Below are 25,196 nucleotides of genomic sequence, written 5' to 3' on the forward strand. Positions count from 1 at the left end.
GCTCAAGGAGAGGAGTTCTGGGACATTTGGAAGAAGAGCCTGGAAGCGGTGGTGAGGGAAGCTGATGGCACAAAACCGGGATTTTAAGAGTTGCTATGGACTAGGAACGCCTCTTGTCGGGCCCATGAACCACAATAAAACACAGAAGTGTTCTGAAGTTATTTTTTGGCTCTTAAAATGTGTTTTCTGAACTTCCTAGGATCCTGTTGAAAGACTAAGCTGCTTTAAGTCTTGGGGCTTATGTGTAATGGATACATATGGAAAGCAGGTGTCAAAAAGTCAGGGACGGTGTCAAAAAGTCAAAGCTACAATAATAGTAATTATTGCAGCTTTTTTTTGGGCGGGGGAGGTCCTGTTTGACCCCAGCGAGGCAGTGCCAGGAAGAGTTCTCTGGGTGCTCCCATGGAGGCTGGCTTGAGCTCTGAGGAGTCTTTCTCCAGGCTCACTTCAAGCTGTGTTAGGATCCCCCTCCTCTTCCATGCTCCTCATTGGTCCCTGAGGCTGCTGGCAATTTTCTGTTGTCTCCAAGTGTTTTGTTTTGGGGAAGACCAGAGAGATCAGTCCTCTTGGTGTATATTGACCCATGCAGAAAAAATTTATTGAGTGCCAGGCACTGACTGTTCCAGGTCTGGGGATATAAGACTGAACCAAAGAGTACAATCCTAGTTGTCAGGGGCTTAAATTTTAAAGGAGGAGACAAGCAATAAATGAAATAAGTAAAACAGGCACCTGGGTGGCTTGGTCAGTTAAGCATCCAACTTTGGCTCAGGCCATTATCTCATGGTTCATGAGTTCGAGCCGACAGCATGGAGTCTGCTTGGAGATTCTCTCTCTCTCTCTCTCTCTGCCCCTCCCCCCATGTGTGTGCTCTCTCAAAATAAATAAATAAACTTAAAAAAATGAAATAAGTAAATCCTAAACCAGATACTGATAAATTCTCTGGAGAAAAAAATGTAGAAGGGAAGGAAGATAGGAAAATGTCAGTGGGGTGGGTGTTTGGTGGCTTAACCAAGAAAGGATTCATTGAGGTGACTTGAGGATTCAGAGGAGGTGAGAGGGCAAGCCATGCGGGTTTGTGGGAAAGCACACTCAAGGCAGAGCAAGTGCAAAGACCCTGTAAGCAGAGACTGGTGAGTTGAAGGAACAGTGAGGTGGCCAGGAAGCGTGAACAGGGATGTGCAATAAAGACAAAGAGCGATAACGGGCAGAAGCATGACCTTTTAAGGCCTTGGAAGCTCTTTGGCTGTTATTCTGAATGAAAAGAGAAACAACTGGAGAGTTTTGAGCAGAGAAATGACATGCTCTTGACAGGACTATTTGGCTGCTGTGTTGAGAATAGGCAACAGAGGGCTCAAGATAAAAGCAGAAAGATCAATTAAATTATTGCAGGAATCTAGGCAAGAGGTAAAAAGCCTGCTTGCTCAGGGTATATGGGTGGAGAGGGAATGAGAAGTGGTTTAATTATGGGTGTATGTTGAACGCAAGGCCAACAGGATTTCCTGACAGAACAGATGTGAGAGACAAAGGGACTAGTTAAGGAGACACCAAAGTTTTTGTCTGAGAAACTGGAAATTTCGAACATGGTGTTTGGACCCAGAACGTGTAAAACTTGGATCTGTTGGAGAAATAGGAAGCTGGTCTGCAGAGAAAGAAACAGAAAAGTGAAGCAAAGATATCTGGAGGAGAAACAAAAGACGGAGATAGTCCTAATGTTGTTTAAAATCCCAGTTTCCAGTTCACTCCTGGATGCCAGTTGCATTCCTGTCCTTGGATTTTGTGAGACACTCAACAGTCCTGTCAATCAGGTCATTATTGCTTAACTTGCTAGAATGTGTTTCTGATACTCCCAACCAAAAGAGACTTCTATCCCCTAAACTAGGAGAGGGAGTGAGGATTTGCAAATTATAAACCTGAAGCATGGACTCAGAGAAAGCAGGGAACAGGCTGTGAAGAAACCCTTTTCCAGGCTGAGAGGCTGGCAGTTCTTGTGTGGTGCCCCAGTCACTCTTGAGGCTCTAACCACGTGCCTCCAAAAGCCGGAGCTTTAGGGAACTCGTGGGAAAATGCCAGGAAAAAAATTTTTTGATGTTTATTTTTGAGAGAGAAAAACAGAGTGTGGGTGGGGGAGGGGCAGGGAGAGAAGGAGACACAGAATCCAAAGCAGGCTCCAGGCTCTGAGCTGTCAGCACAGAGCCCTATGAGGGGCTCGAACTCACGAACCACGAGATCATGACCTGAGCCGAAGTCAGACGCTTAAGCAACTGAGCCACTCAGGCACAAAATGTCAGGAAATTAAAGTGTGTCAGCTGTTCTTTGAGACACTCACAAAGTTGTTATGAGAGAAAGATGTGTTGTAATCCCGGATCGGCACCTTAAAAGTAGATAAGAAACAATGGGACATTTAAAAAACCCTGTCAGTCTGAAAGCAGCGATTCAAATAATTGAGAATCTTGCAGCCATATTCCCTGCTTTTTCTAGAACAAAACTATTAGTTTATAAATTGTGGTTCACTGGCTTTTGGAATAGGGGTATTTAAGAGAAGCCAGAGAAATTAGGGACACCCGAATCCCAGGGCCATAGTGCTTTCACGAGGCAGATGTGATAATGTCTCCAACCTCTGCATTTGCCTGTTGGTGTGTAGTGTGGGCATGCACTGCAGAGCACCCCCACCCCATGGGACTGGGCCATGCCACTGTAAGTCCCAGGCCAGGCAGTTCTCTTGGACAGACTTAGTATTCAAGGACTGGGCCACACAAGATTGCTGGCGCCAGTAAACACATTAGCAAACGGAGTCAACAAAGAGGAAACTGACAGTGAGCCAGTGAAGGTTTTAAAGGAGTCATCACTCCCCAAATCCCAAACTTGGCAATAGAGTTCGTACTTGCTCAATACCTCAGGTAATCCATTGGCCCAAGTGTTAGTCACCCTAGAAACGCGTGGGGAGTGCTGACTGTGCCAGTGGCCACAGTTTCAGGCAGCCGGGATGCAGCTGAGAACAAAAACAAGGTCCCCGCTGGTTCCAGCCCTGACAGGAATAGACTTCCAGAGCAGAGCGATACAGCACACCCTCCCACCGGGGGCGTTCCTGGGCACCGTTCTCTCCATATATGGGACCTGAAGGATCCCAGGCAAGGGAAATTCTTCCGGCAAGCCCAGCCTTGGGGCAGCCATTTATTTGCCTGACCAAGTTGCTCCCTACACTGCCAAAGAATTTAGTAAACAAATGGATACTGACTAAAATATTTAGCCTTTTAAACATTTTTTCTTTTTTTTTTTTTAGGATTTAAAAAAAAAAGTTTTTATTTATTCATTTTTAAGAGAGACAGAGAGAGCACGTGCACGCACGCAAGTGGGGGAGAGGCAGAGAAAGAAGGGGACAGAGGATCCAAAGTAGGCTCTGCTGGGACAGCACAGAGCCTGATGCTGGGTTCAAACCCATGAATCATTAGATCATGACCTGAGCCAAAGGCAGATGCCTAACCTACTGAGCCACTCAGGCACCCTGTTTAATTTCCTTTTTTTTAGTAATCTCTACACCCAACGTGGGGCTCGAATTCACAACTCCAAGATCAAGTGTAGTAGACTCCTCTGACTGAGCCAGGTGTGCTCTATGTGTTAGACTATTGGCCAATAGATAATATTTCACCTGTTCTCTCTTCGAAATGGAATTTAGAAAAATAGTGTTTGGGGAGTACTGGGGTAGTAATACTAATTATTTAAGCACTGGGATACAGAATTATGAGTATCTACATCTGGAACTCTTTGGGACCAAAGGGGAGAAAGACAGGATATATACATATAAAAAAAGTAATCTTTATCTGGATAACAGAGGCTCCCTGTCATTGCCTCTGGCTGCAGTATCTGGTCATGACATTGAGTTATCTCACATTGGGAAGATAAGTGCATTTATAGTTTGACACGTGATTATTGATCCATATTTAGAAGGGGGAAATTTAGGGACACCTGGCTGGCTCAGTCGATAGAACATGTGACTCTTGATCTTGAGGTTGTAAGTTTGAGCCCCACACTGGGGGGCAGAGATCACATGAAAAAATAAAATATTTTTTTAAAAAAAGGAAAAAATGTGAATGAATGGGAAATGGTATGCCTCTGCACGTCCCCAGGCATCAAAGGGTGGGATGCAGTGATACAACTGTTGTAGCTCTTCATTACTGCATTTCCAGGAACCCCCATTCTCTCTTACCATTCACCTGGTGGGGACTACCATGTTCCTAAAATGTGACGCTATTCTCCTGGGTAGTGTTGATTACCTGAGGATGGGCCCCTGACTTAATAGGTCATTTAATTTCCCCTATAGGTATTTTTAAAAATTTTTTTTAAATGTTTATTTTTGAGAGAGAGAGACAGACAGAGACAGAGAGAGAGCATGAGTGGGCAGGGGGGCAGAGAGAGAGAGAGGGAGACACAGAATCTGAAGCAGGCTCCAGGCTCTGAGCTGTCAGCACAGAGCCTGACACGGGGCTTGAACTCACTAACCACGAGATCATGACCTGAGCTGAAGTTGGATGCTTAACGGACTGAGCCACCCAGGTGCCCCTTAATTAATTTTTACAGAGAGAGCACTCAGGTGTGCACAAATGAGTGGGGGTGGGGCAGAGGGGGAAAGAGAAAGAATCTTAAGCAGGCTCTATGCCTGCAGGGCTTGACAAGAGGTAGGCTTGATGCAGAGGTTGACGTGGGGCTTGGGGCTCAATCCCACAACCTTGAGATCATGACCTGAGCTGAAATCAAGAGTTGGGACCCTGGGGCACCTGTGTGGCTCAGTCGGTTAAGCATCTGCCTTCAGCTCAGGTCATGATCTCATAGTTTGTGAGTTGTAGCCCTGCATCGGGCTCTGTGCTGACCTGGAGCCTGTTCAGATTCTGTCTCCCTCTCTCTCTGCCCCTCCCCAGCTCACTCTATCTCTATCAAAAATAAATAAACATTAAAAAAAAAAAAAAAAAAAGGGAGTTGGGACACTTAGCCAATTGAGCCACCCAGGAGCCCTGACCTCTACAGTCATCTTAATGAAGAGATTGTGTAGCTTCTTTACAGATTTTGTCTGTAACATAACACTTGGGGCTGATCTGCAGTCATGTTTACTGTCATGTGGTATGTGGTTTGGGAAACAGAGAGATCATTTGTAGCAAGAGAGATGGATAAAGCAGAACAAGAGAGAGAGCAGAGAGTTCTGGTGGGGTTTGAAGCCTTGACTATACAGTGACCCACTTCATTCTCGACCTTAGGTACCAAAGGGATATTTCATGAATTGACTTATTGTCTTGTTGCTGTTGTTTTGGGGTGTTATAACTTATTGTCTTAAGCAAATTAAAATTAGTTTTTGTAATTGGGTAGCCAAAGAGTTGGTTTTTTTTTTTTTCTTTTCTCTCTCTCTCTCTCTTTTTTTTTTTTTTTTTTTTTTTGAGAGAGAGAGACCGGGCATGAGTGAGCAAGGGATAGAGAGAGAAGGAGAGAGAGAATCCCATGCAGGCTCTGCACTGTCAGGGCCGAGCCTGAAATGGGGCTCAAGCTCACCTGAAGTGGGACTCAAACTCATGAACCATGAGATCATGACCTGAGCTGAAGTCAGGTGCTTAACCGACTGAGCCACCCAGGCGCCCACGTAGCCAAAGAGTTCTTAACTAATAAGCAAATTTTTTAAAGAACTCTCAAATTCCATTTTATTGCAATTGAGATGCTTAGATAGTGAATACTGTAAGTGTTCAGAGATGTCCAAGGCCATTCCAGCATGGCTTGGAGGATCTAGAAGTGGTCTTAAAAAATAAGGGAAGGGCGCCAGGGTGGCTCAGTCAGTTAAGCGTCTGACTCTGATCTTGGCTCAGGACATGATCTCACAGTTCATGGGACCGAGTACCACACTGGGCTCTGCGCTGATAGCATGGAGCCTGCTTGGGATTCTCTCTCTCCCTCTCTCTCTCTGCCCCTTCTCCATTTTCATTCTTTGTCTCTAAATAAATAAACTTAAAAAAAAAAAAAAAACATAGGGAGGTGCTTGCTTCAGCAGCACATGTACTAAAAAAAATAAGGGAAAGTTTCTAAGGAGAAGAGGAGGGGGAGGTGGCCTGGACACAGCACTGTGTGAGCACCTAAGGGGGCCAAGCAAAGGGCTGAGGGCACAGCTCACCGCCCTGGCTGGCTCACCAGAACGGTGGAAAAGGGCTACAAAAGTAGGTTAGATCAGGCATGGAGAACCTGGGGCTTGCCCAATATAGTTTGTGCCCCCTAAATTAACTTTTCACCAATTTGATCCTGCAGGCAGTAAAAAAATACTGAATACTTTTAAGGGGGAAAGCACACTGTTGAATGTGGTATGAGGACAATTCAGAAAGAACAGGTTGAGAAAAGGAAATTTCATGCGAGAAGCCAGATAGGTGGCATGATGGCAAAGCAATGAGGTAGAGAGAAAAGGGGGGTGGTGGAGAGTGCAGAGGACAAGGGTTAGTTGGGAGAGAACTTTTTTTTTTTTTAATTTTTTTTTTTAACGTTTATTTACTTTTGAGACAGAGAGAGACAGAGCGTGAACGGGGGAGGGTCAGAGAGAGGGAGACACAGAATCTGAAACAGGCTCCAGGCTCTGAGCTGTCAGCACAGAGCCCGACGCGGGGCTCGAACTCACGGACCGCGAAATCATGACCTGAACCGGGAGTCAGCCACTTAACCGACTGAGCCACCCAGGTGCCTTGGGAGAGAACTTTTTAAAGAAAGGGTCTGGGCTTGGCGACTGTCCAGGGCTGAAGAACCATGGAGCTGGTGGAGGCCTGAAACCTGAGGGGCTGAGGAGTGAAAGGCAAGGCAGGAGAGGAGGCTGCCCACAGGGAGGGTCTGGCACTGGGAGAGAAGTTGAGGCTCTGGGAACAGTTTCCTCCAGCTCTGTGGGAAGTCAGTGACAAGGTGCCCCTTGTATGGCAGGCAGGACACCACTCAGCTGGCACGCAGAGCCAGGCATTTTTTGATCCCTTATGTGTCCATTTCCAGAAGTATCTCTGCTCGGCGTGTGTGTGTGCACTCAGAGGGGTCATCTGCCCCTTCTCCACTCTCCTGCTGACTGTTTTGCGAGCAAGAAGCTGGCTAAGGGACGTACTGGTCGAAGAGCCAGAAGCAGACAGGTCCTTGGAGGGCCTGGGAGGGAGTCTGCATGGCAGGCCCCAGTCGGCTTACCTACCCTGTCTTGTCCAGGGGTTCTGCCCCTAACATCAAAACTGTAACCCATTTTGGGGTGCCTGGGTGGCTCAGTTGGATGAGTTACTGGCTCTTGATTTCGGCTCAGGTCATGGTCTCACGGTTCATGGGATTGAGCCCCGTGTTGGGCCCTGTGCTGATAGTGGGGTGCCGGCTTCGGATTCTTTCTCCCTCTGTCTCTACCCCTCCCCTGCTCTCTCTCTCTCTCTCTCTCTCTCTCAAAACAAATAAACTTAAATAAATTAAAAAGAAACTGTGACCCATCCTGTGTATTTCTTTAGGAGATAGCTAGTTAACAGATGCTTAGGAGGTGATCAGTTCCCTTTTGTTAATATGAACAATTGTTCTATTTCTTAAAGTATTTAAAGTACTAGAAAAAAATTAGAAAATTTGGAAAGCACAGAAAACTGTATAGTAATTTTCTTTTTTCTTTTTTTTAAAGTAAGCTCTACACCCAATGTGGGGCTTGAACTCAAGACCTGTAGATCAAGAATTGCATGCTCTATGGACTGAGTCAACCAGGCACCCCTAAAGTAATTATTACATGGTTTCCCAGGATCATATTTTGAACGAGACTGTCCAGAGACACATCTATTTAGAAGGATGATTCTAGGTGGTGAGTTGCAGAGACCAGAGCAGGCCAGGGTTCTCTGAGCTCCTGATTCCACCACTTTTCATTCCTCCCACATTAAAACATTCTATTATCTTGACTTCTGTGACTCCTTGGCTCTCCCCAGTGGCTTCCCAGCCCCCATGACCAGTGTCTTTAGTCACTGGTACCCATAAAGTCCTGCCAAGATTCTTGACTCCTTCCACTCCACTCCACTCCAAACAATCATCCTGAAAACCCATCTTCTCCTGGGCTTCAGTCATTGTCTACTTGCTCATGATGTACCTGCAGCTGAGGATTTCTGCCCTGAGCCCCTCACCATTATCTTAACCAGCTCCTGGCCATCCCCATCTTAGCAGTCTGGCTTCACACAGTATAGTAATACCTCTTTTTACTTGTATCCACCCTTGTAGACCTGCTGTTTCTCTTCCTGGTTTCCTAGCTCTGGAAGCTGCACCACCAGCCATTCAATTATCCAGGCCAAGTCCGTGAGCCATCTTTGATTCATCCTTTCCCCCTTATGTTTCCACAACTAATCAGTCATCATGTTCTGGCAATTCTTCCTCCTAAATTCTGTGCTACTCAGGGCATGTGGTTCAGTGCTGATCTGTGACAACTACAGAAATTGAGAATAAATGCTTAGGAATTTTTATGGCATCTTGAGGAATTTCATGTTTTACAATTTACTGAGAAAAATGTGAGCTTATATTCTATCATTTAAAAAAATTTTATTTTTTGGGGTGCCGGGTGGCTTAGTCGTTTGTGTCTGGCTCTTGATTTCAGCTCAGATCACAATTTCACAATTTGTGAGTTCAAGCCCCACACTGGGCTCTGCACTGGCAGCATGGAGCCTGCTAGGGTTCTCTCTCTCCTTCTCTCTGCCCCTCCCCTGCTCATGCCTTCTCTCTCAAACTAAGTAAATAAAACTTAAAAAATTTTTTTAAATAAAATTTGTATTTTTCTATCAATTGATTTTTATTGTATTTTACAAAACTATTGCTCCATAATAAACTAGGATAAACAGGTCTTTCATCATGGGTAGAAAAAAGCTGTCCTAAGTCTCTCGTGGGCCCACCAGCCACTGCTTGATCACACGGGCGTCGTCCACTGTCTGGAGCACCTGGCAGTCTCCCCCCCTCTGTCCCCCCCCTTGCTCCCCTCAAATCTGAGCTCCACAACATGGCCAAGTGAGCAGAAGTGCAAGTCTGGACCCAACTGCCAGCCTGCCATTTAAGCACTTCCCTGCCTAAAGTGCAGCGCTAACTTCCCTCCACTCTTAGGACAGTTTCCCAGCTCTTTGCCCAGACCCGGAACCTACTTTCCTACTTGACTGTACCTTCCCAAATCACCAAGTCTACTCTCCCTGCCAGCCGTCGAGAACTCTCACTTTTGGGAACATATCACGGTCTCTTGCGTTTGAGCCTTGCACATACTGTCCTGTTGAGTAGGACACTCTTGCCATCTGTACCTGACGAATTACAATTTGTTTTTTGGAAAACAAAAAAGAAAAAAAAAGTTTTTTGGGCTTCCTCCCATGAGCCCCTCTTTGTTTTTTTTTTTAAGTTTTATTTATTTTGAGAGAGAAGCCCAACCAGGCTCCACACTCAATGCAGAGTCTGACACGGGGCTTGTCTCACAGCCAAACATGAGATCACGACCTGAGCCGAAATTAAGAGTCAGATGCTTAACCCACTGAGCTACCCAGGCCCCCTCCCGTAAGTCCCTCAAATCTTGGCTAGGAGTCCTGTTCTGTGATCCCATTTAATATCCAGTTATAGCGTGTACCACATCATATTACAGCAGTTTGTCCACCCCCAATCAAAATGATGTTACTGGGAGACGAAAGTCTTAGGGTTGTGCCCCCAGAGCCTGGTGCAGAGGCATTCAAGTAAGATGTTGGAATCAGTGAACCATGAGGTTCAAGCCCCATGGCTACCGCCTTTAACCTTGCAGAGAGTCTCATCATGAGACAGACAGTTCTGCTCTTCAGTTGTCTCTCCTCTCTACACCTTGTGAGGAGGCACTCAGGGAAGAGAGGCATCCTCTCTGTACCTACTCTAATTAGCTGGGCAAGCCAGAGTTCTTCAGAGACGAGCCCCTTACATGAGCAGTGCCAAGGAAATAACTTGCTTCCTGACTTAGACGTCATCTGGGACTATTGTCAGGGACTGGCCACTTCCTCTTACCCACCTCCTTCCAACTCTGTGCAGCAAATGGATGGAGACCCTTTCCCACAGGCTGCTCTAACCTTTCTCAGATGTTTATTTGCTAGAAGCGGGTCTTTCCCTAGCAACTCTAAGCTTGATACAGACAAGACAAACACTTACCTGCTTTTAGTAAGGAACCTTCTGTCTTTTCTGGATGCCAAGATATAGGCCAGATCACTGCTGAACTGCAGGAACTGCAGGAAGGGTTGGTTTACCATCCTCTTTTGGTATCGTTAGTGGCCCTCCCTCTTCATGCCCACACAGCCCCTTCCCCTGGGGCAGGTCGTCACTAAGCCATCCTCTACTCTGGGTCCCCAGCTTCTCTCCCACCTCCCACACCTGTAAACATTGGGTTTGAATGAACCCCCAAAGAGGCCACTATGCAGCCTAGTCAAGCCCAGTCCTACCTCCCTAGATGGCAAGCAGATGGCTGTTTACTTGGTTGTGGAATGACTGAGACAAAAATTCAGGATGGAAAAAGCTTTGTTCAAGGCAGTGTGGGGGTGGGGGTGAGGGGAGACTGGCCACCCACTCAGAGACCTGGAAGTCAGGGAGGAGGACAAACAAGGGAAAATCAATGCAATGCAAACGCTTCTGCCAGACTTTTGGGGTCAGAAGCCTCTGCTTGTCAGACTCACACACTTTTCTAACTACAAGTGATTGCCTATTTCAGTGGTTCTGTATTTTCAGTGGTCCCCCACGTGCTCCGCTGTGGCAGGGCTGCAGTGCTGATTTGGCACATTCCCTGCACTCACAAGTGGTACAGCTGAGTTATGAACTCAGAGCTGCAGCTGAGGATTTCTTCCAGCATAGACAGCTGGAAAAGTTTCAGTAAGTAGTCACTGGTTTTGGCCTTGAAGACCGGAGGCAGAGAGGTAAAATTAAAACCCAGCTTCTCTTTAGTGGCAAAGTGTCTAATCTGGGGCAAGGGATGAGACAGTAGGGGGGAGTATAAAGCTGGTAACATATTGGGTCCCAAAGGTAGGGGACCTTGTTGCCCGGCCAAGGATTTGGGAGAGATGAAGAATCAGCATGGGACAGACTTTGATGTCAGAGACCCAGGTTCAAATTCCAGCTTCCAAGTTAATAACTACCTCACTTTAAGCAAGTTATTTAACTTAGTGCTTTTCTTCCTCAAAAGGGGCTTGAGATATCCAGTTCGTAAGACTGCTAATGAGGTAGGAGAGCAGAGTGGTTGAGTGGGCTTTGGAGTAAGACTGTTTTTGAACTGGTTTGAATTCTAGTTTACCACTGACTAGCCGCATGACCTTAAATTACGTAACTTCTCTGTGCCTGCTACCTCTGTGAAATGAGACTCAGATGTAGAGCATTTAGTACATTTGGTACATTTAGCATTGAGTGCCTGGCACATAAAAGGTGCTCACTAAATGATAACATTTTTTTCCTCTCTTTTCCTGACATAGGATGTGGAATAGGGGCCCAGAGGGCACAGTTCAGTTTGTTTGTTTTTTTTAAGTAGGCTCCATGCCCAACATGGGGCTTGAACTCATGACCCTGAGATCAAGAGTCACATGCTCTACTGACTGAGCCAGCGAGGTGCCCCCCCACTCCCTTTTTTTTTTTTTTTTGGTCAGAGGTCAGGTTTATGGCAGTGCCAAGTGGTCTGGACAGGCCAGGAGATTACAATAATCCAGGTGAGAAATAAAATCAGAACCTGCATGCAGGAGGAAAGAGATGTGACTGATTTCTGTGAAGAATCAATAGGGCTTGGCAGCTGATTAAACATGCCCAGGACAAATATCAGGTTTGACACATGGATCAGCAAGAAAAGATATATCACCCCAACTAGTAGCATCAGAAGGGGTGGGTAGGTAAGGAGAGTGGGGAGGGAAGAAAAGTTTGGATGGCTATTGAGTTTAAAGTGGCAGCCACAAAACAGGGGATGGCAGTGTGCACTGGAAAGAGTGGTACCACACCTGCTAGGGTGCGACTATCAAACAAACAAAACTACACATGTGGGCAAGGATGCGGGGAAATTGGAACTCTTGTGTGTTGCTGATGGGAATGTAAAATGATGCAGTGGCTGTGGAAATGGGTATGGCAGGTTCTCAAAGAGTTAAAAATACAATTACCACATGACCCAGCAGTTCCACTTCTGGGTATACATCCAGAATTGAAAGCAATGCCTTAAACACTATCTGTACACTCATGTTCATTGCAACATTATTCACAATAGCCAAAAGGGGAAACATCTCAAATGTCCTTTGATGGATAAATGGATACACAAAATGTGGTATATACACACAATGGGATATTCTTTAGCCTCAAAAAGGAATAAAATTCTGTTACATGCTACAACATGGATGTACCTTGAAAATATGCTAAGCCAGAAAAAAGGAAAGATACTGTATGATTCCACTTATCTGGGGTACCTAGAATAGTCAAATTCATACACACAGAAAGAAAAGTGGTTACCAGGGGTTGGGGGAGAAGGGAGGTGGGGTATTAGTTTAATGGGTATAGAGTTTCACTATGGGATACAGAAGTTCTGGAGATGGATAGTAGTCATGGTTGTATAATGAGGTGATTGTACTCAATGCAACTGAAGTATACACTTAAAAATGGTCAAGGGCGCCTGGGTGGCTCAGTTGCCTAAGCATCTGACTTCGGCTCAGGTCATGATCTCACAGCTTGTGGGTTTGAGCTGCACATCGGGCTCTGTGCTGACAGCTTGGAGCCTGGAGCCTGCTTTAGATTCTGTGTCTCCCTCTCTCTGTCCTTCCCCTGCTTGTGCATACTCTCTCTCAAAAATAAACATTTAAAATTTCAAAAAAGCAAAGGCATTTGGGGCACCTGGGTGGCTCAGTCGGTTAAGTATCTGACTTGGGCTCAGGTTGTGATCTCAGTTTTGTGAGCTCAAGTCCCGCACTGGGCTCTGTGCTGTCAGCTAGAAGCCTGGAGTCTGCTTCAGATTCTATCTCCCTCTTTCTCTGCCCTTCTCCCACTTGTGCTCTGTCTCTCAAAAATAAATAAACATTAAAAAAAAAAAAGCAAATGCATTTTAAAGAATGGTTAAAATGGTATATTTTATGTGTATTTTACCAGAGTAGAAAGGAAAAGAGATAAGCAATGAAGACAGTAGGTTACATTTAAACATAAATGGATGGCATTGGAGGAAGAAGTGAAGATGTCAGCTTTTTTTTTTAATTTTCAAAAGATGTTTACTTATTTTCGAGAGAGAGAGAAAGAGAGAGGCAGAGAGAGACACACAGAATCCAAAGCAGGCTTCAGGTTCTGAGCTGTCAGCACAAAGCCTGACGTGGGGCCTGAACTCATGGACTACAACATCATGACTTGAGCAAAGTTGGATGCTTAACTGACTGAGCCACCCAGATGCCCCAATCAGTTTTAATGTGAATTATAATAAAATGGTTAAGGAAGAATGTTACAAATTAACAAGATGTAGGAAATAAAATTGTAAATCATTTCGGTAAAAAATTTAAAACAGTGGCAAATAAAAATCTCGGAACAATGGCAGTAGGGACATTTGGTGTCAATGTCCAACAGGAACTTGGAAAGGGTGACCAGAACATGGCAAAAAAGTCTGAATTGAAGATAGAAGTTGATTGCACAGAGGGACATCTTAAGTTGTAGGTAAAAGTAAAAGTCATTTAGAGGAAGGTGCACTGACTGCGTGAAGAAAGAGGGGTGCTTGGCTGGGCTTGGTCAGTACAGCGTGTGACTCTTGATCTTAGGGTTGTGAATTTGGGCCCATGTTGGGTGTAGAGATCATTTTTTAAAAAGTCTTAAAAAAAAAAAAAGAAGAAAGCAAGTCTTAGGAAGAGCACACCTTTGGGAAGTGGAAGAAGGTCACTGGAAAGGCAGGCCGTGTCACAGCTGGGTGAGTGTGGGTCACGGCACCAGTGAGAACCAGGTCAAGAGGGGGTTGATCAAGCTGTCAGAGGCCACACAGGATGTTAAGTGCTGTGAAAGGGCTAAGGCTCTATGTAAGTCAGTAGTTGTAGAAAGGTAGGGAGGAAGCCAAATGTCAGGAAAAAAAAGCCAGGTTCTATTAGTGAAGAGTTTGGATGAAGGTATGGGGCGCTTCGCTGGCTCAGGCAGAAGAGCATGTGACTCTTGATCTTGGGGTTGTGAGTTCCAGCCCCATGTTGGGTGTAGAAATTACTAAAAAAAACCCAAAGAAAACTTAAAAAAAGCTTGCATGAAGATAAAGAGCGGTAAATATGTGATATTCAAATAGAGGGAACTGGAACAACCTTCATAGGGAGGGAAGAAAGGAGGAGAGGCTAACTGATGGCATTTGGCCAGGAGGTAGACAGGGGAGGCTGGAATGCAGCGCACAAGGGAAAGTCAGCTTTGATGAGGGGACATTACTGGCAGAAAAGAAAAAAGGTGAAGATTTGGAAAAGCACAAAGTTAGAGGACCACATGAGGGAGTCTCCCTCATTTTTTTTAATGTTTATTTTTGAAGGAGAGAGAGAAACAGAGTGGAGAAGGGGCAGAGAGAGAGGGAGACAGAATCTGAAACAGGTTCCAGGCTCTGGGCTGTCAGCACAGCACCTGACATGGGGCTCAAACTCATGAACTTTGAGATCATGACCTGAGCTGAAGTCAGACACTTAACTGCCTGAGCCACCCCGGCGCCCTGGTCGTCTCCCTCTTTAAATAAAAAGGCAAGTCCAGCAGTGTTGGAAAGCATGGATGGGTTTGAGGTCGTTCTGCTCTCAAAATGCAGTGAGCAATGAGCTTGTTAAATGTGCAGAACCTCAGGACCCAGTCCAGGCCTAGTGAACCAGAATCTGATCTGAACAAGATTCTCCAGGTGATTCATGGGCTTATTCAAGTCTGCAAGCCACTGGTTTTGGAAAGTGGTTTATACAATGTTGACTGGGCAACAGAATTACCAGGAAAGCTTTGAAAAACCCTGTTGCCCAGGCTGCACCCCAGACCAATGAAAAACCCTGTGGGGTAGTGTTCAGGCACCTGATTTTTTAAGATTTTAATCTCTACATCCAACGTGGGGCTCGAACTTAACAATCCTGAGATCAAGAATCACATGCTTCACCAACTAAGCCAGCCAGACTCCCCTGAAGCCCAGGTTTTTAAACCCCTAAATGGGCACTCTAGATTGGCCACCATTGGCTTACAGCATTGCAAAGCCACAGACATAAGCTCACTAAAATTTGTTAAATAAGTCACAACAGCAGACATGGGAGATGTTGCCGGGAGTACACAGATCGTTGACCAGCAGGGAGGTCTTGACATTACGGATGGCAAGACCCTGGACTGGCAATGGTTGGTTAGGTTTAGATCTCCCAAAACACACAACACTGCAGATGAGACAGAGGATGTGGAAACTGGGAGTGAGACTTAAAATTTTTCTTAATGTTTATTTTTTTTCAACGTTTTTTATTTATTTTTGGGACAGAGAGAGACAGAGCATGAACGGGGGAGGGGCAGAGAGAGAGGGAGACACAGAATCGGAAACAGGCTCCAGGCTCCGAGCCATCAGCCCAGAGCCTGACGCGGGGCTCGAACTCACGGACCGCGAGATCGTGACCTGGCTGAAGTCGGATGCTTAACCGACTGCGCCACCCAGGCGCCCCCTAATGTTTATTTTTGAGAGAGAGACACAGAGGGTGAGCGGAGGCAGGGGAGGGGCAGAGAGAGAGGGAGACAGAATCCGAAGTAGGCTCCAGGTTCTGTGCTCTCAGCACAGAGCCTGATGTGGGGCTCAAACCCACGAATCATGAGATCATGACCTGAGCTGAAGTCGGACACTCAACCAACTGAGCCACCTAGGTGCCCCCAGAATTTGCATTTGCAACAAATTCCCAGGTAATGCTTTGGTCCAGAGACTACACTCAGAAGCATAATAGATGATGTGACCACAAGAAGACAGCAGACAATATGGAAGGCTGCCGTAGCGGGGCCATGCCATGGCCTCTACAAAAACATGCTTTTTTCCTCAGACCTATGTTGTTTCTAGGAAACGTCCTCCTAGCACCCCCTGGGGAGAATTACTGGTGTCAGAACCGTTTGCTCTGTCTTCATCACTACAGTGTAGCCTCACGGGAACAGAACCAGGATGAAAGGGAAGAGGAATTCAAGCTGCAGCAAGGACTCTGAGAAAACTAGGCAGAGACTGAACAGAACAAGGTGAGACAGCAGACCCAGACCGAGGAGATCCCGGGTCTGTGTTCTTCACCAGCACATCAAGTCAAATGGCTGTCCAAATCAAATGGCTAACAACACCCCACCCTCCTGCAATGATTACATTTCAGGGAGGGAATAAAAATCTTTCTACTACTTTATGCAGTGTGTTCTAACACTGTACTGTAGTCCAATTTCTTTGTATTGTTTTTCTCCCTTTACTGTGAACTCTGAGCAGAGGAAGCTATTCCCCCCCCCTCTCCCCTTTCCCACTGTTAGTAATTAGGCAAAGTAACTAGGCATACAGCTGGAATTTAATACTTACTGAGAACTTGACTGCGAGTTACTTCTTGGGGCACACACAGGCCAGGCTTCACTTGGATGTCTTTGCCTTCCTACTGTGGACTCAATTCCTCCCCAAAGCAAAAACCTTGAATCCAATCCGAGGAACTGACTCCACCTTGTTAAAAAATTCTATCTAGCGTTAACTGGTTAGAATAGAGCTACTCCTTTCTTGTCATTCGCTGTCCAAAATGAGGTTCAAATCCAAGATTCTAGGAGCAGGTAGTGCTTTTCCAAACCTGAAGACTTCTCAAGGGGACCTGAATTTATATGCAGGTCATGGAAACAGAAGGGGGCTGGGATTTCAGCACACAATAGCCAAATCTGGGGATTTTCCAGCTGCCTCCTTGGCTGGTATTTCACAGTCCATCTTACACTGAAGGTTTTCGTGAAAATTGCCTAAGGAAACTAGAGTGAGCATTGGTAAGCAGAGAGGGGACTAAAACACACACACACACACACACACACACACACACACACACACACACACACACAGATGTTCTCCATTAAAAAACCCAAGGGAAAATCATGAGGCCAGGGAAACAGACCTGCATGGCCCATCTACAGAGAATCCCATGGGGGAGGGGACAGTGCAGGCTACAGCAGTCTGGACACTCAGAGCTCTGCCTCATTCCCAGTTGGTCTAGAATCCAGCCTTGGGGAGAAAAGGTCCAATGGCACTTCTTCCAAAGGCACCCCTTGCACAACAGTTTACTGACATAGGCCTTTCACCTCTAGTTAGGTTAAAGGGTGAAGGTTGACTTCCAAGAGTCCAACTGTGGGTTACTTTCTCCATTCTGTTAATACCACTCTCAGAGAGTGTAGATTATGACAAAACTGAACCCTATAGGGGCTACTTGTTTATATAATTAAGATACTTTCCTTCCCCAATGACAGGAATTGGTTTAGAGACATAAGACACTAACGTTTAACATGAGAAGCACTTTGGATGTTTCCAAATGTCAAAAAAGAAAGTTCCACAGAGTTTTGAGACTAATCCTCATGGACAATTTGTGACTTCCTTCCTTTTCCCTAAATCTTGCCCTGCCGGCTTTCTTTTCATGCTCCAATTTGAAGTAAGCAGCTCACTGATTATAACTGTTGTGTAAGTTATGTACACATAGGTTTTAATAAGCGTTAATGTCAAATCATAGTTCCAAAAATAGAACTGGATTAACACTGCCTACTGTATCAAATTTTGAAACACAGTTCACTTGTGGAAGACACTTTGTTTTGATTCCAAGGAGATAAATCTGGGAACACTCTAGGGGCACTAAGCTAACAGCTAAGTTCCTATTACAAAGTAAATTAAACCCGATCATTAGCTGAAACAAAGAATTTTGCCCTTTGCTTGGTGAAGAATTCAGGTCACAGAAGTGGTTGCAGTTAGGAATCCAGAAGTCAGCAATTAGTTTTTTCATGCATCGTAAGGATGTGATACTAATACCAACTGGGAGTAGATGTAGACCATGTCAGTGTCACAGTTGCCACGACAACAAAGGAAGCCAGGCCAGAGCAGTGAGTGGCCCACCCACCCTGTCCCACCAGTGCAAAAGGAGACACTGCAAAACATCTAACCAGCATCATGTCAAATCTGGGGTTTACTAATGATTTTCACTTAAAGTTGGTGGTGTTTCTTTTTTTTTTTTTGCTTCAAAAATCATATGGAAATCAGGGCGCCTGGGTGGTTTAGTTGGTTAAGTTTCTGACTTCGGGTGAGGTCATGATCTCATGGTTTGAGTTTGAGCCCTGTGTCGGGCTGACAGCTCAGAACCTGAAGCCTGCTTTGGATTCTGTGTCTGTCTCTCTGAAAAATAAACATTAAAAAAAAATTATATGGAAATTCAACTAAACTAGAAAATGTGACTGATATAATATTTTTTAGGAAAAATATTTTTAAAGGTTTATTTATTTTTGAGAGCCAGAAAGACAAAGCGTGAGCAGGGGGGAGGGGCAGAGAGAGAGGGAGACACAGAATCCGAAGCAGGCTCCAGGCTCCGAGCCGTCAGCACAGAGCCCGACGCGGGGCTTGAACTCAAACTGAGAGATCATGACTGAGCCAAGGTCGGACGCTCAACCGACTGAACCACCCAGGCGCCTCTAGGAAAAATACTTTTTATGGAAGGTACAGTTTTAATTATTTTTTCTTTAATGTTTATTTATTTTTGAGACAGACAGAGCATGAACGGGGGAGGGCCAGAGAGAGGGAGACACAGAATCTGAAACAGGCTCCAGGCTCTGAGCTGTCAGCACAGAGCCCGATGCGGGGCTCAAACTCATGGACCGTGAGATCATGACCTGAGCCAAAGTCGGCCGCTTAACCGACTGAGCCACCCAGGCGCCCCTGGAAAGTACAGTTTTAAAGCAGTTGACAGGATAGATAGAAGTCTCAAATATATGTTAGTCAATAATAATAGATCAACAGGGATAACTTAATACCACATAATCGGGAGGTCAAGAGAGATCTGTCACTGTCCTGGAAAGTGATAAAACTGGGTGAACAACAGAGTTGGAAACTGGTACTATTTGTGGTAGAATTTTTACTGAATGAGATTACTCACAAGGCCAAGTAAGGATAAAACAGTCCAGAAATTGTGGGGTTTTGTGATTACAGCTACTTCAAGATGGCTTCATTGTTCTTTTTTTTTCAAGCAATCTATAACCAACGTAGGGCTCAAACTCACGACCCTGAGAATGAGTCACATGTTCCATGACTGGGCCAGTCAGTTGTCCCAAGGTGGCCACTTTTTATCTATTCTCCCTCTTCCCCGTAACAAAAACCCTCCTAGGAACTGGAAATAAAACCTAAATGAACTGGGCAGGTAGAACAGGTAGAAGAGCCCCTGCTTACCTAGCCTTGCAGCTCCCACTTCTAACCACCTGTAATTCACACATAGCTGCCTGCCAGACCCCAGGCTGCCCTAGATCTTGGAAGGAGAGCAAAAGTAGTGTATACAAGTGTGTCAAAGGTACGTGTACCAAGGGCTGGGGGTCTGTGGGTGGTATTGGGAGTGGGCGCAACAAGGTGGGTGTTGATGGGGCTGGCTGGGGGGTACTGTATCCCAGACATCATGTGGAACTGCCAGTTTTCGTGCCGTTCTGAGGCTCTCCACAGAGCATGCACCGCCATCACCTGCCCAGGGCACACTCTGCTGTCTGCCCCAACACCGCCTGCCCGTCTTGATGAAGCCAGGGGAGATGGGTGGTGGCGTTGGGGCCTAGTTCAAACCTTCGTCCCGATGATAAAAGTGACACACGGACACACACAACTCACACATATCAGAGCCTTGCTATTTTAAGAATGTACTTTATACAAAATAACCAGTTCATATGGAAATAAAATCTACAGATCTCTGAGGATCAAAAAGCTTTTTAAAAAGTTCTTTTAAAAAATCATCCAACACACAATATCGAACTAACTATTGAGGTAAGTGTCGCTCTCAGTGAAACAGGGAATCAGCAGACCACGACAAAATATACACAATATAAAAATAAATAGCATTCCCCTTTCCAGTACTGGCCAGGAAAGTTCTCACGGCTTTTGCAGCAGGAGCAAAGAATCCCTGACACTGTGCCGCAGGCTGGTGGAGACTGGCCTGGGCTCCCAGGAGCTGTGTGCAAGGCAGGAGAGTGAGGTACCCAGGTCCCAGCTAGGGGAAAGGGGTCACACGGAGGACACTGAACGGGGTTCAGCACTTCAATAACTTATTATCCACGCCCCTGTTCCCAGCCCCATCCCACCCTTTTCAAAAACACATGCAGGACAATCAGCTGCTTCTCAGGTATTTCTACATAAAGGTTCAGTCAGTCCCCTGGTACACAGTGAGAGACCAAGACTAGCTGGGGAGACAGCCTCACTAATGTCTGTTTAGCAAAGGCCTTTTACAAAGCAGAGACAGATGAACATGCAACCTGGAGCTGAGGCTTGCGTCACAGCTTCATATGAGAGATGGGATGCAGAAATGTTCACTCAAGTTCCGTTTTCCCAATGGGAAAGCAGGGCAAGGCTGGGTGCCCTAAGGCTCCATCCATGTTAGAGTCCAACCCACTAGAAAAGAAAAAGGGGTTTCTTCTCATGCAGCAAGCCTCAATCACATTCTTAGTTCCTAGACAGTGATGTGAGCCCCGGAATAAAAGCCTCTGCATGCTCAGCCAAGATTCCCAGTATCCTCACTGGAGTGTTGAACAGAGAGCTATCCACAGGGACCCTGCATCCCAGAACCCCCGACAGTGGCACAATCCTGACTCACGCACACGGAGCTGACTTCCTCAGTGGAGGCCCTTGCAGAATCTGGCAGGGGGCGAATGCACTGACACTGGGTCACAACACAGGGGGTAGCAATAATGCTAGAAAACTCTAAGCCTTTCAGTTCTTTGAAAACAGTTTCTTTGAAAGCATGACAGGATTCTGACACTATGTGACTGTCCTTGCCTTGGGACTGCTGGGTTAAGACTTCCTGTGAAATTCAGATTAGGTCTTAAGAGCAGTATATTATTTATAGATTTGAACTTCCGTTAAAAAGAAAAAAGGGAAAAATTTCAACCTAGTGGTATGGATTGAAAGCTTGTTTCTGACATCTGTGGTGACTGCAACACTGGGATTTTGCGTGTTTTGGACAGAGCTTTGTTTTGGAGTATGTGTTTTGGACATACTCTTGGACTCCATGGGAATTAGCAGGAAAAATTTCACAGTAGACAAACGCCACGGGATAACACCACCACATGCTTAGTCAAGAGAAGCATTTCCAAGGTCTGAGGGCTAAGCTACGGCACAATGACATTTCAAGCTGAGGTGTGAGTGAACTAAGGCACATACATACTACGGGTCTTGAGGTTTTCAATAAATGTAAAAATGAAGATGAGCATGAAATAGTTTTGCCTTTGGAGTGCAGTTTGACTTGGGCTCACTGAGAAAAAAGAATCCTTAATAACAAGCTCATGTGCACTGCCAGAAGAACTAAACCAACGTGATTAAGGAGAGGTGGAGTGGCTTTAATTTTATTTTTAGAAAGTGGGATGGAAAGTTCTATGAACAAGGATCTGTGTATTTTGCCCTCATTTACTCTTCACATGCATCTACCATAATTTTAGCCAACAGCTACTTTTTAAATGAACAGACTCTGATGGAAAACAAAAACAAAAACAAACCCAAACAGAAACCTTCCAAAAGGCTTTACTTTTCTTTCTGGATCATTTATTTCTCTTGGGTCTTAGGGAAACAGATTCTAACTTATTAACAAGTCTAATAAAGGCTAGCCATGACTATCAAATCAAACAGGTGTGAGAGTATTCTCATTACCCGTGGACCCCAGCTATCCCCTTCTGCAGACTACTGAGAGCTGAGAGCCAGCACACTGACCCACCGTGTGAAAGTCCTTCTAGCCTGAGAGAGGTCATTTTTAGGACCTCCTCACACACTACTTTCTAGTTACAGCATATCACATGACCATCATCCCCATTATGGAGAAGATGGCAAATGCATTTGCATCTGCTTAAGACACTTGGGAAGAGAAGTGCCAAAGGAGAAAGACGAGGAAAGAGGTCCTGCGGATCAGTGGTTCACAGCAGCTCAACGGTCACATGTGTTCCTGCAATCTTTCAGCTCCTGACTGCTTTTAGTAGATCTGCACTTCAAAGACCAGTAAAAGCTCAGGATATACCAGACAAGGGCTGAAGTGCTGGGACCTGTAATGCATGACCCAATTCCCACATGGGATGCAACAAGGCTGACAAGTTTGCTGTTGCCCTTGTTCCCAGTGTTACGATTTGAAACAGTAGTTCAATCCTTGATACTCTTCTTCCTTAATATCTTCTCACCTCTCTACATACTGAGAAGGGAGGTTAAGGATATAAGAATTTACGGATTTCTTTCTATATTGTTCACAGCTTCTAGCAACAGGGAACAGGGGGTGAGGGGCTGGGGGAGTGTGGAGAAAAGGTTACCTTGAGTGGGTGGAAGGAAAGGGAACAAATCAACCCAACTATTGCTTATGGTCCGCTCCTACCCACGCCCCAGGGTCATTCAGCACAAAGCAACGCCTCCAACTTTGGTGCCAGGGGAACAGACCCAGTGCTCACCGTGCTCCCAGTTATACAGCAGCCAGAGGCCTCTCACCCAAACCAGCTTTCATGCAAAAAGAGAAAGGCTGTCACCAGCACAAGGCTCTGGGCCTAGACCAGCTCTAAACAGACCCAAACCAGCTGTCAAGACCAGTTGGTCTTTCTCTCCTCCCTGCTTTTACACAAACATAAAAACAGAAGAGGTAATGCTTCGGCCATGCTAGCTTATGCTAGCTTAGGGGCTAACATGGAATCTGTTCTCCCTACAGGGATAAGGCTGACCTCTTCACTCCTCCAAACCAGATTATGTCAGTGATAGCTCTCTAACAAGAATTAGGATCAAATGAGAACACAGGCTCAAAACTCATTCCACATAAAAGCACATCAAATTTAAAACTGAAGTCTATTAGAGAAAAACTTGTATTTTTGTGCATTGTATCTTAAAGGCTCCCTGTGTTCCCTATGCAACTCTTAATCCTACCTGAGCTGTGAGCCACAACGCCAGGTCAAAAGCATTCCCTTATTTTTATGAGTCTCCATTACACTGGAGCTGGTATGTTGGGCTTCCATCGGTATAACATGGATTATTTCCAATTTGTTTCTCTTCCTGATAGCACACGCTTAGCAAACTTTAAACATGTTGGCTCCACGTTTCATCAATGATGCTGGAATTGGAGGGAAAGATTCTACTGGCCCCTCACAAGGCTGAATTTGTAAGAAACTAGGGCAGATTAATAATATATGGAAGCTTTTCTACTATCCCAAAGGCATGCTTAAAAATATGCTATTCTTTACAAAAACCTGTAATTTCAGGGCATTTTTCCTTAGTCTTATTTTTTTCTTTGTGGGATATTCAAAAGTTTAAAACATAGGAGTCCTAACTTTGGTGGCATCTCAGCTAAAATCAAATATAGAATGCTAACCAGGGACAATCCAGTGTAATTCACTTCTAAAACTGTAACAAAGTAATTTAATACTGTAAAATTGTTTCCTATCACAGGTATGACAAATGATTTCCAAGAACTTGTTCCTGAAAGCTATTTTAAATCACCATGACTTATCTTACTATGATTCACTTAAAATGAATAAAACCTATATATACCGAGATATTCCTAAATTCAACCTGTAAATCTATAGAATACATTTTTCCTATTCAAAACTGTGCAATTTCTTTATTGTACTAACATATACAAACCTGAGTAGTCACTTCCACAAAATGTGATTCGTGTCAGAAAGCTTTGTGTGATGCCTACCAGATCACAGTCCCAGCAGGTCTGTGACGAGGATGATTCATTTTATATTTTAATAAGCAAAACACTCTAGTGATCCCAATTCCTGATATTGGTTTACAACTATCTGGTAGGGCTGGTGGCAAATCAGGAAGGTGCGGCACTGCTCTCTGAAATCCAGGATTTAGGCCACTGGATGAGAGGGAAGCCAGTCTTGTGGGCAGACGCTCCTGGTAGAACATGTGAGAGCACTCTGCCTTCCAATGGAGAAAGCCCACAACCAGGGTGTAGTGCAATGGTACCCTCTACGGCTGATCGGAAAGAAGGCCTTTAGCTAACAAAGGACTGCTAGCCACTGAGGAAATAGTGACATTTTACAAGAGTAAATTTACCCTACCCTCTTCTCCAGCTCCCGAAAGTATTCAGTGTGATATGATTGTAAACAAATGAGGATCACTCTAGTGCTGCGTGCCCACCATAGTTAGGACTTCCATTTCTTCCACACCCCCACCCACCCTTCCCACTTTATGTACAATACATTCACCACCAACAACAAAAATTATTTTTAAAAGGCAACATGAAAATTCTGTAAACTGGACCCAGCTCCAAACACATTAATACTACGAGTAGTCCCTTCCCCAAATATATACCTGAGTTTAGCTGCTCATGAAAGTTTACAAGCACCACTCCATTCATAAGTATGACCCCTCCCCCAAGTTTAGGATGATCTTCCCTGAAAAAAGAGTCTCAGGACTTAGAAAAGCTGTCACTAATTTCAGTTCATCTGTTTTTAACTATCAGCCATGCAAAAGATCCCTGCCCAAGGACCGCTGCAAGCTGGTGTTAGTCTAGGACTCTGGGAATGGCTCCAGCTCTTGGATGGCACGAGTGATGCACTGTGAAGGGGTGTGGCGGGGGGACAGGAACAGAGATGAGCAGGGACCATTCCCCTAAATTCTCCATGTTCCAGTCTTCATGCGCAGCTTTCTGTTTCCTTGGGGTTTATTTCCTCCTTGGACTAGCTCTGAGAGAAGCAAATAAAGACAATTTAAACAAAATTGACAGCTGTATTGTTTAAAAAAATTAAGTAAGCTGAAGAGCTGTACACATTCCTCTCCACCTGAAAAATGGCTTGGTTTTGGTTTCAGCCATCACAGTTTACTTCTGGAGGGTGGGATCTAAAATTTTGGACCTCCTGATCCAGACCCCAACCTCGTCACTCAGGAGCTGTGGGATTTCTTGCACATTAGGGAATGGAACTGATGTCGGTGAAGATAATTAATTCATGGCAGTCAAGAAAGAGATTAAATGAGATGCTGCATGCATGCTAACCCTTAGCACGGTGCCTGGCAGAAAAGCAGCACTTGAAGGTAGCTACAGTTCTTTTAAAACTGGACTAACCAGTCCCTCTCA

General features: G+C 45.2%; 2 protein-coding genes across 12 annotated transcripts in view; both read right to left on the reverse strand.

Annotated features, from left to right (window-relative positions):
- The window catches only part of SLC25A18 (solute carrier family 25 member 18), a 28,720-nt gene extending 11,977 nt beyond the window's left edge, over positions 1-16,743 (reverse strand). For 4 of the 8 annotated variants that reach the window (XM_060658934.3, XM_060658935.3, XM_060658933.3 and 1 more), the window contains exon 1: positions 10,138-10,466. In XM_060658934.3, coding sequence (XP_060514917.1) covers positions 10,138-10,235 — 98 coding nt within the window. In that variant the 5' untranslated portion in view covers positions 10,236-10,466. Of the gene's footprint in view, positions 1-10,137; positions 10,467-16,477 lie in introns of those variants that run through there. The other 4 variants (XM_060658937.3, XM_078450242.2, XM_078450243.2 and 1 more) reach the window with 3 other exon arrangements.
- A 3,042-nt stretch (positions 16,744-19,785) lies between these two features.
- Positions 19,786-25,196, reverse strand: part of CECR2 (CECR2 histone acetyl-lysine reader) — a 180,681-nt gene continuing 175,270 nt past the window's right edge. For all 4 annotated transcript variants that reach the window (XM_060658929.2, XM_060658930.2, XM_060658928.2 and 1 more), the window contains one exon: positions 19,786-24,807. In XM_060658929.2, the coding sequence (XP_060514912.1) occupies positions 24,802-24,807 (6 nt within the window). In that variant the 3' untranslated portion in view covers positions 19,786-24,801. The remainder of the gene's footprint in view (positions 24,808-25,196) is intronic.

This window comes from Panthera onca, chromosome B4, assembly GCF_046562875.1.
Source record: "Panthera onca isolate mPanOnc1 chromosome B4, mPanOnc1 haplotype 2, whole genome shotgun sequence".
NCBI classification, from domain to species: domain Eukaryota; kingdom Metazoa; phylum Chordata; class Mammalia; order Carnivora; family Felidae; genus Panthera; species Panthera onca.